Source organism: Cyprinodon variegatus, unplaced genomic scaffold, assembly GCF_000732505.1.
Source record: "Cyprinodon variegatus isolate N-32 unplaced genomic scaffold, C_variegatus-1.0 Scaffold16, whole genome shotgun sequence".
NCBI classification, from domain to species: Eukaryota; Metazoa; Chordata; class Actinopteri; order Cyprinodontiformes; family Cyprinodontidae; genus Cyprinodon; species Cyprinodon variegatus.
This window is the reverse complement of record NW_015150469.1, coordinates 1114298-1127086: the sequence shown is the minus strand read 5'-3', so window position 1 is coordinate 1127086 and position 12789 is coordinate 1114298. Positions and strand designations below refer to the sequence as shown.

General features: G+C 38.3%; 1 protein-coding gene across 20 annotated transcripts in view; it reads left to right on the top strand.

Annotated features, from left to right (window-relative positions):
- hspg2 (heparan sulfate proteoglycan 2) overlaps positions 1 to 12789 on the top strand; it is a 170952-nt gene that overhangs the window by 139543 nt on the left and 18620 nt on the right. For all 20 annotated transcript variants that reach the window (XM_015385818.1, XM_015385775.1, XM_015385869.1 and 17 more), the window contains 8 exons: positions 1115 to 1256; positions 1704 to 1847; positions 6314 to 6448; positions 6532 to 6713; positions 8001 to 8196; positions 8303 to 8482; positions 10604 to 10864; positions 10997 to 11159. In XM_015385818.1, coding sequence (XP_015241304.1) covers positions 1115 to 1256; positions 1704 to 1847; positions 6314 to 6448; positions 6532 to 6713; positions 8001 to 8196; positions 8303 to 8482; positions 10604 to 10864; positions 10997 to 11159 — 1403 coding nt within the window. The remainder of the gene's footprint in view (positions 1 to 1114; positions 1257 to 1703; positions 1848 to 6313; positions 6449 to 6531; positions 6714 to 8000; positions 8197 to 8302; positions 8483 to 10603; positions 10865 to 10996; positions 11160 to 12789) is intronic.

Below are 12789 nucleotides of genomic sequence, written 5' to 3'. Positions count from 1 at the left end.
ATTGAGTGAATTTTGCTCCATAAAAGCTGTAAGCAAAGAACAAAAAATTTAAATGAAAAATAATGCAATCCAGAAATAAAATGTTGAAAAAACTTCTTATAAAAGAAAATATTTTGAGAATAACTTTGCTGTTTTATCAGATCTCAGATTTTATTTTGAATAAATAAAATCTTTCTATTTTTTTCTTTTTTAAAGATTTTATATTTTCTAAATTGATTTTATAATTTCTTCTTTACTCGGAGTGGACTTCTTCTGTAGCAAGGAGCAAAGAAGCAGTTCTATTGGTCTGCATGGATGGTAGCCACAACATTGTTATGGTCAAGACCGAGGATTGTATTGTGAAACTGATTGGTTAAAAAAAATCATTAATAGTATAAAGTCTAGGTTGGGTAGAAACGAGGGGAAAATGTCCGACTCGGTTTCGGTTCACTCGTCCAACAGGCAGCTGTTGGAGAGACTTGAAATTTGTCTGATGCAAAACAACAGAGGAAGATTTGCCTTAAATTGAGGCCTTAAAGCAGCTTTGAGAGGACTCTCCTCAGAGTGGCGGCTGATGGCCTTGTAGTAGCATAGGATAGTTTTTGTTATCTGCTTCAGACAGGAAGGATCGCAATGAAACAATCCTCATCTAGGTCTCTCTGAATCATAGATAGAAAGCAGCCTAATTTTGCTATCAAAAATCAGACTTCTCCAGAGGGGGGTTGAGGGTAACGTGGTTTCAGCTGATGACCGGTGTATCACGCCTATCAGACCCGGAGGTCACAGGGCAAAGAGGACGAGAAGAGTTTGCCCCATTGTTTTAAAGGGACATGATGTTACAGGGGTTTGGCTTATTTACATCATCAATATTTGTTCCCAACAGCTAGAACTTTCATGTTAAGTTAAAAAGGCCTAAAAAAGTGCATCTATTTTATGTTGGTTGCTTACCTGCATTGCACCAGTTTGCAATAATATTTCATTTTCTGAGTTCATCAAGACTTAAAAGGAACTCTTAAAACTCCCAAGAGTAAAGAACGCAGGATAAATAAACCCTTCTGAAAGCTACACAAATATTTCAAAGAATTGTATTTTTTTCAAAGTAAAATCTAACCTTTTGTCCTTCCCACTCCTGCAGGTTGTTGGCAATACGTTGCGCATCCTGTCTGCCACTTCGGAGGACTCCGGAGAGTACATCTGTCGGGTGGAGGATTCAGGGAGCTCAGGGTCCCCCGTCCATCAGGCCTCTGTCTCCGTCTCAGTCACTTCATCTTCCTCACGTAAGGCTGTGAAACACTCCCGCCTTCCAAACGTTGAATCTCCTGCTTCTGATGTAGATAAACACTAAAGACCCCCTTTGATCCTCTCTAAGTGTTTAATATAAGTACACTTAGCTGCACTTGAAGTGAGACAGTTTAAATAAATCTAGCAGCTGTTTCCAGATGGAATATTAAACAATGTAAGATCAGTAAGCTGCAGGGAAACTCACTTTATGGTCAGCGTTAGACCGCAGGGTGTTGCTCACAAAATCCACACTTGTTTTTCCCTTCTCACCAGTGTGACCTCAAGAATGGATGATTTTCCTTTCTGCTATCCCATGATGTCATCCTCATTCACTCCTTCCTGGAGCTGTCACTGTAGCCAGAGGCCACACACAATACAGCAGGGGAAAAAAAAGAAGTTTCTTTTGATGATATCAAGCTGTTGCTTGTTGCTTTCTGCTGCAGGTCTACAAAGCCCCATCATCGGCATTGAGCCCCACAGCTCTGCAGTTCGTGTCGGGGAGTCAGCCAGATTCAAATGCCAGGTTTACAGCGGAGCCCAGCCGGTCCGTCTGGAGTGGAAACACGTCAACAGCCAGGCTCTGCCAGGTAACAGCTGAGCCCACGCTGTTTAAAACCAGCAGGCCGGGTCAATCAGAGTACGCTCTCTTTGACTTTAGTTTTACCTTTCAGGTCATGATTCAAAATGGATCTGATTGTATTATTTTTAATGAAATTCAGTTGTGCATTTATGCACAACAGATTTAACCCTGTCATTGTTTATTATATAATAAAGAAGCATACAACGCTTTTAATAAGCATAGAGCAACCAGCCGCTGATGATCAAATGTTCTCCATTTAATGATCAATAGCAGACGTGACCAGCTCCAAATAAACAGGAGTGGTTACCGGCGCTTATAGCATGGCGAACACAGTGCCAGTATGAACAGATATCAGCAATGACCTTGGAGAATCAGGAGCTGTGGAAATACTGGAAGCACAAGAGCTCCTTCTGGAGAGATGGATGTACTCTGCAGGAGCAAAAAGATGTGAACTCTTTCTATTCTGCAAAAAACTAATATAAACATAAGTTAAAAAAGATTTTAAATTAAGTTTATTTACCTTTCATTTAAACAGGTTAATACATTACCAAATGGAATAAGTATTTTTGCCAATAAAAGTAAGATTGTATGCATTTCAAATAAGTTGATTTTTCCTTTTTTAGACATAATTTTTTTCAAATGGGCAAATTGTCTTATTTTCTCAATTAAAAGAAAATGCACTTATTTTAAGAAACATTTTAACTCATTAGATTAAAAATTTGGCAGAATTGAGAAAGCTCTTCACTGAAAAAGCGAAACATCCTTAACAACTGAACTGCTTTGGTTTCATTTGAATTGATTTGATCGTTTTACATTTTTTTTTATTTAAAAGACATTTTCTCTCTTCAACACCACCAAGGGGCCTTTTCTTTTGTTGTATCTTGTTCAAATCATCAGAGCAGTGTCTATATTTTTTAAGTTATATAGCTTGATTGGTGAGTAGATTAATTTATATAGAGGACATGCAGTCATGTGACCGCTGTCCAGCTTTCCAGCGCCATGCTTGATGGCATAAAAACAACCTGAGTGTGCTCTAATAAAACAGCTAAATTATTGGAGAGTTGGCCAACCCAACATTGTCTACATAAATACAAATACATAAACATTTAGATGGGAAGTAAAAAAAAATCTTCTGTGCAAAATGATCTATTTTTCTAGCTTCTTTTCACTGAATCAAGACTGCCATTCTTTGGACATCGAATTCTCCTACCATGACTTGTAAAGGTTATTTGCTGAATCACCGATCCTAATTTTCAAGAAAAGCATTGAAGGCTTATAAAAGTTTACATGCCTACAGTTATTTTTTTTTGCATCATGCCGCTGGAAGGAGGAAAACATGATGGACATAACCCTACTTATGTTGCTCTTAAATTTTGATTTGTTTAAAATGTGAAGATGAACCTTACTCTATCTTGGTGTGGTGGGAGTGAAGCCTGGTCGCCCTCTAGGCTTATTATACGCTCTGAGAAACCCTGCATGTCTTTTAAAAGATTAAACTCACCTTTGTTTTTAACTACCATCATAGATAGTTTCCACATCTAAATGAAAAAAACTCCACTACAATAATCTGAGCATAAAAACGAGCTGTTTATGAAGTGTTCGCTGCAGATTCTGCTAGTTGTAGTTGGCCACCCGTCTCCCTCGCCTTTCTGGGTCTTAAAGGAAGCATTAAAATTAGATGCCGTCCTATCTTCCTTGTCGGTTGGTACACCCATATACTGAACATGAGATTACCATGTTTTGCTGGTGTTTTCAAGGCGATGGTCCTTTCCAACGTTAAAGTGAAAATTAACACGGTAGACTTAGACCCCACACAACATTAGGAAGTAGAAAACACAGCTGTTTCCAACATTTTAACCCTTTATAGGGCAAGTTAGCTTTTTTGATCACTTGCATACCCCTTACAAATGGAGTCCCCCCCACCCTCGTCACTCAGTGATGTTTGGAAGCACAAGATCTATATCCAGCCATTCAGCAAAGATACTGCTACATGGCTGTACATCTTATTTTGGCATTTAACCAATTAGATGAGCCCTTGAACGATATATTACCTACTGCAAATTAAGTTGAAAAAAAGGTAACAAGTCAAGAAAAAAAAAGGTAAAAAGTTAAAAAGTAAAGTTAAAAAGTTAATAAGCCTAGGTAATGTCAGGGTTTGTTTGTGGTTTGGAGGACCCAAATGCAGAGGCAGAGAGGCTGAGGAGACTTCTTAGAGTTTAATGGAGTGAAACAGTAAACAAAGGCAGGAATCCAAAAATCAAACTAATAATCAAAAGCAAACCAGAACTATGGAGAAGTCTCGGGGAAACCAAACACGGGGAGCCAGGGAGAGATGAGGCAGGAAGACAACAGCCTGGGAAGACAGCAATGGCAAGGAACCAACAAGGAGTGACAGCAGAGGGAGAGAATATATAGCTGACTGAGACAAAGGTAGGGCTAACGAGCAGATGAGGAGCAGGTGTGAGAGGAGACAACGAGGGAGCCAAGGGGAAAGGAACCCACACACACAAGAGGGCAACAGAAAAACATGAGAACTAACATAAATCTAAAAATAACATTCAAAACAGGAATTAAACCATAAAACTAGGAAACATGGAGCAAACTAAAGCACAACAGAAACAAGACCATGACAGGTAATAATTATATTTAGGTTGATAATGTGAAAAAAAATATAAGTTCCAGTATAAGCATTAATACCTCTAAGGTTATGTTGTACCAAAAAATGTGTTTCCTTCACTCTCAGAGTGTTTTTCATGAATTTCTTATCGAAGCACTTTGTTATTTTTCTTCATATATTCTGTCAAGTTGGTGTTTCTTGTTATTACATTGACATTAATTTTTGCCATCAAAATATCCATATTTTTTGAATGTTACAAAGGTAATAACGTCTTTTCCAGGATGCCAATAACACTATTGGCTTGAAATTTGGATCCAAGCATCCAAATGCATGGGCGGAGCTAGACGAGGACCCTTAGCCAATCACTGGCCACCCCTACTAAGTGATATATTGTTCTCAGCCAGAGGCAGAGCCAGACCATTTCCATAGGGAGGCCAGCAGGGACCAATGCTCACCAAGGGGTGTCCAGAAACAAAAAGGCTCAGAAACCAGTCGATCTACTGTCATATATTCTAGTGAGGAAATTCTATATGGTCTGGAATGATGTAAAGATACGTTTATTCAAAGCTTATTTTAGATCTCTTTACATGGTTTCTTTGTGGAGTAGTGCATAAAACGGCCAGCCTGCAGACGCTTACGGTTGCATATAAAGAGAATGTGAATTATTTTATGCAGTTTTGCTGTCAGTTTTTGGTAATAAATCAACAATATGTGAAATTAGTCAGGATATTCTACTTGAGAGCATCACTGCTGCCACCCTGTGGTTAAGAGGGGAACTGTTTGCTCCAGAGATGGTGAACTACAGTACAGTATGTCCAATTTATGGGGAAGTCTCTGCAGTCATCAAGCAGTCTTCTATGAAATTAAAAATAAAGAACCACTGCCTAACCCTTTCAGATTGTACATTAGTCTGTTTTCAATCATTTTTTTTTTTTTTTTGGAGAAATCCGGATGTTTTGTTCTTTAATTTTCTATTTCGTTCCATATTCTGTCGCCCTTCCACCATGTTTTTTTCACTCAGAGCTTACCATGGAGTAAAATCTTCCTAAGTGTGTGGTGTTAAAAGTCTGGCCACGCAAATGCTGCACGGTTGGGCCGTTGAAGCTAAAATTAGATAATTTGGCCATGCAGACCTTCGCAGACATGTCAAGCATAAATCAAGTTTAAAGCCTTACTGATATTGGAATACAGTGGTGAGACCTACAGAGACCCTAAGAGGCCTGCAGGAACAAATCAACACAACCTCAATTAACTAAAGCAAAGATGTACAGAGAGATGATGGGGGCACTTATAAGGTCATTAAGAAGAAGACACCTTGAAGATATTGCTCTTCAAGGTGGTTTAACAAGCTATTAAAACATGGGGTGTGCAGATATTTGACATCATTGATTTAGTAATGGCAGTGTGGAAACTGTTGATCTTGGACCCTTGAAGTTGAATTTAAGAAACTGTTTTCCATTATATATTGAAATGTAAAACCTGCTGTTATTTCACCATCACTTTGTCACTCAAATCAACCAGCAATGCTTTTCTCTCTGATTTAATGACAGTTTGCCTGTTATGATGTAGTATGCAGTAAAATGCTTTGACATGCTGTCACCTTCATGTCTGCATCGGCAATTGTTCCAGTGTTAAATATTTTATGCACTTTTTCAAACAAAAAACAGCTAGCTCTGTTTAAGGCTTATCAGTGAAAAAGTCTAACTTTATTTTAAAGATGAAGCTTGTAGTTCTATCCACTAAGCCCACAGTCATCCCAATGTTCCTCATGGTTATTATTGTAAAGTTAAAACCATCTGTGCTTCCAGCCTAAATAATTTCTTATGTGATATTTGATTTTACTTTCTGTTCTGCAGATAATGTCAGAGTAAGCTCTGATGGCTCCATTATCACCATCAACAATGCTCGTCCCACAAACCGTGGAGCCTACCGCTGTGTGGCAAGCAACCTGTATGGTGTCACCCAATCAATAGTGTCTTTGATTGTTAAAGGTACTGTTTCTTTTTCATAGCCTTAATAGAATGGCTCCCACTGGTGGCTTTTGACATAGAGAAACATATTTTTATACCTTCAGAGTCTCCTGTGGCCACGGTAACGCCTGTTGGGCCTGTTCGGGTTGGGGTTGGTGAACCCATTAACCTTGAGTGTCAAGGTTCAGGAGAGCCCCGCCCCTCAGTGTCGTGGCACAGACTGGATAACAACAGGAGGACCACCCTGAGCAGCCCTGTTCCCATGGACTCCAACGCAGTCATGCAGGTGAGGTTAATCTTTCACTGTTTGCTTAGTGTTGGTTTATTGAGGTGATGACAAAGCGTCTGGGTTCAGAGATAAAAAAAAAAAAAAAGTCTTTGTGTGGAAAAACTCAAATGGCCATAAAAAATTATCAAAGTTTTCATTTCAAGTTAGATTTTTTTTTTTTTTTTTTTTTTTTGCAATGTTATCCATCAATTGGAATGGAGTCAATAACAGCTTCCTTCTCATCTGAGTCAGTGGCTCTGATTGTTCATTAAACATACAAGGGAATAAAACCCCTCCTCAATTAATTTTTTTTTCAGGTAGAGCCAGTTTACATCCAATTTCATCTATGGGTATATTATAAAACAAAACAATCCAGTTGATTCACAAAAATAAGAGCATGGAATCACACCTATCAAATAATTTTTTAATCAATTGTTTTTTCAGACACAAGAATGGTCCATATTGGTTAAAAAAACAACAACAAAGACATAAAGACAAGAAAATATAGAAGATAATTAGCCAACTTTTATTTTATTTTTTTATTCATTTTTTTTATGTCATGTCATTGCATCTTCTTTTTTCCATACAACAAAAACGAATAGAGGGAAGATAAATCTTGTAGTATCTGTTCCTAAAAACACAAATTAAACTCTTAAAAAAACCAAAAAATAAATGAGATTTCAAAAAATTCCACCCTAAATCCTCACCTGGTCACAAAACAAATTCAGCGTCATTCATCTTACAGGTTAGTTTAAATTTGTTCATGATCTCTCAGAATTTTGACTTAAATTTTTTATGTTCATAGACTCTTGTACAATATTTAAATTCCACTATCAAAGAATTCTGCAGTTTTTTGGCATAAACAGAATGACATTCTGTTTAAACGATGTCTGTGCATGCATATTACGAAAATAATTTTTTCTACTATAGCAAACGTCTTGTGCAATGAAAATACTTTGAAAATATTCTGGCAAATTATTCTATTTAAGTTCATCACATTAATTAGGATTCCCTCCGTCCAGTAGTTTTCAGAGCAGATTTACCAACAACTCCTCATATGAGGATTTGTCAAAGTCTGAATAATCGAGTTCTTCAGTTGTGGCATAAATGTAAACATGAAATGTCTTTGCAGTGCCTAACAGGTGGTATATGATTAATAAACAGAAAGAGACCCCGGGCAGCCATATTCTGTTTATCTGATTGCATGATTAAAAAAAAAGAAAGGATAAAACAGCAAAAGGAAAAGAACTGGGAAAAGCAATCAATATGCAGCTTAGTTACACTAGTTTTGTTTTAATCTTTTAGATTCTTGCTGCTCGTCAAGAAGACAGTGGGACATATGTGTGCTTAGCTCGTAATGCTGAAGGCAATAAGGAGACCAGAGTAGAGGTGATTGTAGAGGGAGGATCCCGAGTGCCTACAGCGCCCAGGGCCCTGGTTCCTGAACCACTGATGGTTGTGGTGGAGGGTCAGACTGCAACTCTGCACTGTGATGCTTACGGTAATATATTCTTGTTAAAAGATGCCTTATATAATGGAGATACAACTCAGTCGAGATGTTTTCTTTTTTTTATATATATTTAGTTCTTTGCTGTTGCTTTTTGCAGGAATTCCCTCCCCTGTGATTACATGGACCAAGCTGCGATCCTCTCTTCCCTGGAGACACAAGGTGGTGAACAACAGCTTGGTGCTACCAGCTGTCGGTCGACAGGACTCTGGAGAATACATCTGCAGCGCCAAGAACACCATGGGAACTAGTGAAGTCACACTGATGCTAGAGGTTGAGAGTGAGTGCTTTTTGTTTTTAACTTTTTTTCACTTTTAATTAGGGACCCTATATTGAGCTTTTCAAAGAAAAACAAAGCAAAGAATTATTCCTCATTAATTGTCCAAAAATTACATTTTGGGAAAAGTATTGCTCATGAAAAGTTGCCTTAATTATTCTAATTGTTTTATATAAAATCACTCTTATAGTGGGTTATCTCTAATCCATGCCTAACTTAAAGCAAACAAACTTGGCTAAAATGTAGGAATAACTTTTTAGACGAGATGGTATATTAAAAAAAACTTTCCACATTTTGAAAAAGGCATCCATCCTGTGGCTGTGTTTAATAGAAGAGAAATCTAGATAAAGTAATGTCCTAAAACAAAATCAGCTGCAATGCAAAAAAAAATGCTTCAATTCTGTTCCAAAGTTTGAAGAACAGATTATATCTGGTTGGTAATAAAAATAATATAAAAATTAGGGAGTGATTGCTAAAGGTACATCTAAGATATTTAGTGTTTTTGCATTGTCAAATAAAGGAGGTGGAGGAATCTAGAGTTATAAAAAGACAGAGGATGAAAACAACAAATGCCTGAAATAAATGTGAAAACTTCTGAGAAACTTTTATTTTACTTAAACTACCAAAGCTGTAATAAGCTCTATTTTAATGTCAATCGTTTCTCCTCCAGAACACGTTTCTTCATTTACTAATACTTAAATATTGAGATGGAGCCTAGGCAGAAGTTCAACTGAATAAACGATTACTTACCCATGCCCGCCTCTGTCACAAGCCAGTCGGTTCTGAACCACACCTCCACTAAAGCCAATCAACATCCTTTGCTCATCTTAAAAGGTCGCCAAATCCCCATCTCAGTCTGCTACCCCAAAGCCTTGGCAGTGGTTGCACCATGTCGGACTTTGACTCAGATGACCCGATTCACTCACCTCCAGCCCCTTCTCCACCATTTTAGCCTAAGCTTCATCAGAGGGTCATTCTTCCTGGACTCTTGCTGCATTTCCTGTCCCATCTCAACCGGTTTGGTTCTGCCGGAGGTTTCTTCCCAAAGGGGAGTTTTCCCTCTCCACTGTCACTCCATGCTTGCCCATCATTGACAGGTTCATGCAACCTGTGTTATCCAAGCTGGATTCTCGTCTTCTAGTTCCCAGAGTGAAGCACTAGTGCTAGCTCACGCAGTCAATTGGATCTCTTCATACAGCAGTCATGGACCAACTTCATCCATCTCCACTCCACCACCAGTTTCAGACCTGGGGGAAACATCCCTACTCTTACTCCGGTTTATGCCTATCAAAGCAAAATAAATTCAACTCTAATGTATCCTGCCGAGGTCTGGGTGCCAAAAACTAAAGTAAATGTATCAATAAAACTCTTCGATTTGTATTTCTTTTGTGTGAGTTTTTCAGATTAAATTAACTTTCCAAAAAAGTAGACCTAGATAAAAAAAAAAGTCAAGGTAAAGTTCTTCACAATTAAAGTTCTTTATAATGAAAAATGTTAGTTACTAAATTGTCTGGACTATAAGCCTCTACTTTTTTCCAACGCTTTGAACCATGTGGTGTATAAGAAGGTGCAGCTTGGCTGTTGATTTTTCCTGACCACCAGAGGGGGAAAGTCAAAGTTGAAAATCAAAGAAGAAGGGACTAATTTTAATTAAGCAGAAGAACATTCTAGTAGAAGGAACGACGGAGAACAAATGTCTCGTATGCACACATTTTGCCATTTATTTGTGGCATTAAAGCTGCTGAACCAATGAAGAGGCCTTCTCCAGGCGCTATATGTAGAGCTCCCCCTAAAGGTTTGGGAGAGCTTATTGCCCGGGGAGGCTTATATATGTACGTTCCCAGTTTTTTTTTTTTATTTAGTGGTCGCAGCTTATATTGAGGTGCCATCTATAGTCCAGAAATTACGGTACTGATCATAAAAGGGGCTAACAGCAATGATAAATATATTTTGGCATCCTACATAAAAAATAAGGCATCTGCATAAAGCGTAACTTCATACTTAGTGAAGGCTCTCTAAATGTTCTTTATTTGTTTTTAGCTTTGGAGGAACATTGTCATGGTTTCAATAACCAAACAACACAAATCTTTAAAATGTTTTCTTTCTTTCTCTCTGTTTCTGTAGCTCCTCCTTATGTCACATCTGTGCCCGATGATGTGGCAGTACGGGTCGGCGAGGTGATCCGGTTGCAATGCCTGGCCCATGGTACTCCTCCCCTCACCTACCTCTGGACTAAACTGGATGGTGTCCTGCCTGCAAGAGCTCAGGCCAGTGAAGGAGATCTCCAGATCAATCTGGCCACTGCTGAGGACTCTGGAAGCTATAAATGCGTTGCCAGCAATAGGGTCGGCCACAGCGAAGTCATTGCTAAAGTTACCGTCAGATGTAAGTTGAGGCTCAATCCATTCAGTTTATTTATTTGAAAACTTCCAAGTGAACCAGAAAAGACATTTTATTTTAAATATAAGACTGTAAAAAAAACACACCTGATATCCCTTTGTCTCTCCTTTTTTGTAGCCCCACTGGCGGTGAGGGTGTCACCTCAGGTTGAGGTTAAAGCTCAGGGCAGTGCTGTGGAGTTCACCTGCTCAGCAGCTGGAGGTCCTGAAACAAAGATTGAATGGCTGAAGGAAGGAGGAGCCCTGCCTCCAAACCACTACATAAAAGACGGCGTCCTCAGGTGACTGACTTCTATTTTCCACAGTGTCCTTATTTGCTGCTCGGAAAATATGCAACAATTAAAATCAGAGCATTTACAGTGCTCCATCCAGTTTGGACCGTTTACCAATAATGGCTCACTGGTACATTTCGATTCCATTCTAGATTGTAGTAAATGTTAAGAAATTGCATTTCTCCAACAGAAAAGCTACGGAAGCCTTGCAATAGCAAGAAAAAAAAAAGAACTGGAAAAGAAGTTTGAAGATTCACAATAGTTTGCTAAAAATGGCTACATGTTCTTAAAAACCTTGCTTTATTATGTCAAGGTTTTGGTTGAGGTTTGAGGACCCAAATGCAGAGGCAGAGGTGATTTTCTGTTGATTTAATGAGTGGTCACAGGTAGCAAAAACAGGAATCCAAAAATCCAACATAAAAATTAAACACAAACCAGAACCGTGGAGACATCAGGGGGAAAACAAGGAGAGTATTTATGGCTGACTGGACAAGGAGAGGACTAACGAGCAGTTTGGCAGCAGGTGTGAAGAGAGCAGTCTAAGGAGCTAGAGAAAAAGGAGACCAACACAAGAGGGCAACAAATAAAAACCTAAGAACTGAAATATAACCAGAAAACACAATAAAATAGGAATTAAACCAATAAAACTAGAAAACATGGAGCAAAGTTAAACTGAATACTCAAAAGAAAACATAACAGAACATAGACTGTGACATATTAAGGCATTTACAAGGATATATAGATACATACATATTATCAACAGTACATATAGGATCAATTACTGGACTGTTTACATAAAATCTTAGCCCAATCCTTCCAATAAAGATGCGTTTGGCTCTTGGTTCAGAAGCATCCAAGTTTGACCCAACTTAACGCTGTCAAATGTTTTTAAAGTCACCATGCAATCCAACAAACTTTCTTTCCTCTTGTTCAAGACGCTTTATTTTCCAAAAACATACTTAGAATGTTTTACCGCAGTATAACATGACAGGCAGATCATATTGGCTCATTTCTTTCCTTTTTTTGCCACTCAAAAAACAACAATAATCAATAGCGGTCAAAAACTGTAAACATGCCTGAATCCAAGAGCTCACCCGGCCTCAATAGCCAACTCCAATATATTCCAGGTGCTGCAGTCACCTGTCTATAATGAAGAGGCACAGCAGCAAAAATACAACTAAACAAATTCATTATTTCATAATTAAGTCAACTCATACTTCGAACCAAAATATTTCATGTTTCATATGTGTCATACCAAATCAGACAAAAAATAGTAAACTAGAAAAAATAAAATATTCAATCATAAATCAAGCATTTGGCTCCAACATTAATGTACGTCAGTATTTTTGGTCCTCAAGGCAGTTTTTCCTGTATGTCTTAGATGTTTATCTGCTTCAACAAACCTGTTTCAGATGTTGCAGATCCGCAAGCTCAGAATCTGCTCTTAATTGATATCAGGTGTGTAAAAGCTGGGAAACATTTAAGACATGCAAAGTGCCTTAAGGACCAGAAAGCACAGACATAGGTCATTAAAATGTTACTACTGAACATTAAATGTAGTAATAAAGCTTCTCTTCGACAAGTATAGTCACTTGTTTTTTCGTGCCCCACATATCTGGGTGCCCGAAAAAAAGGAAAA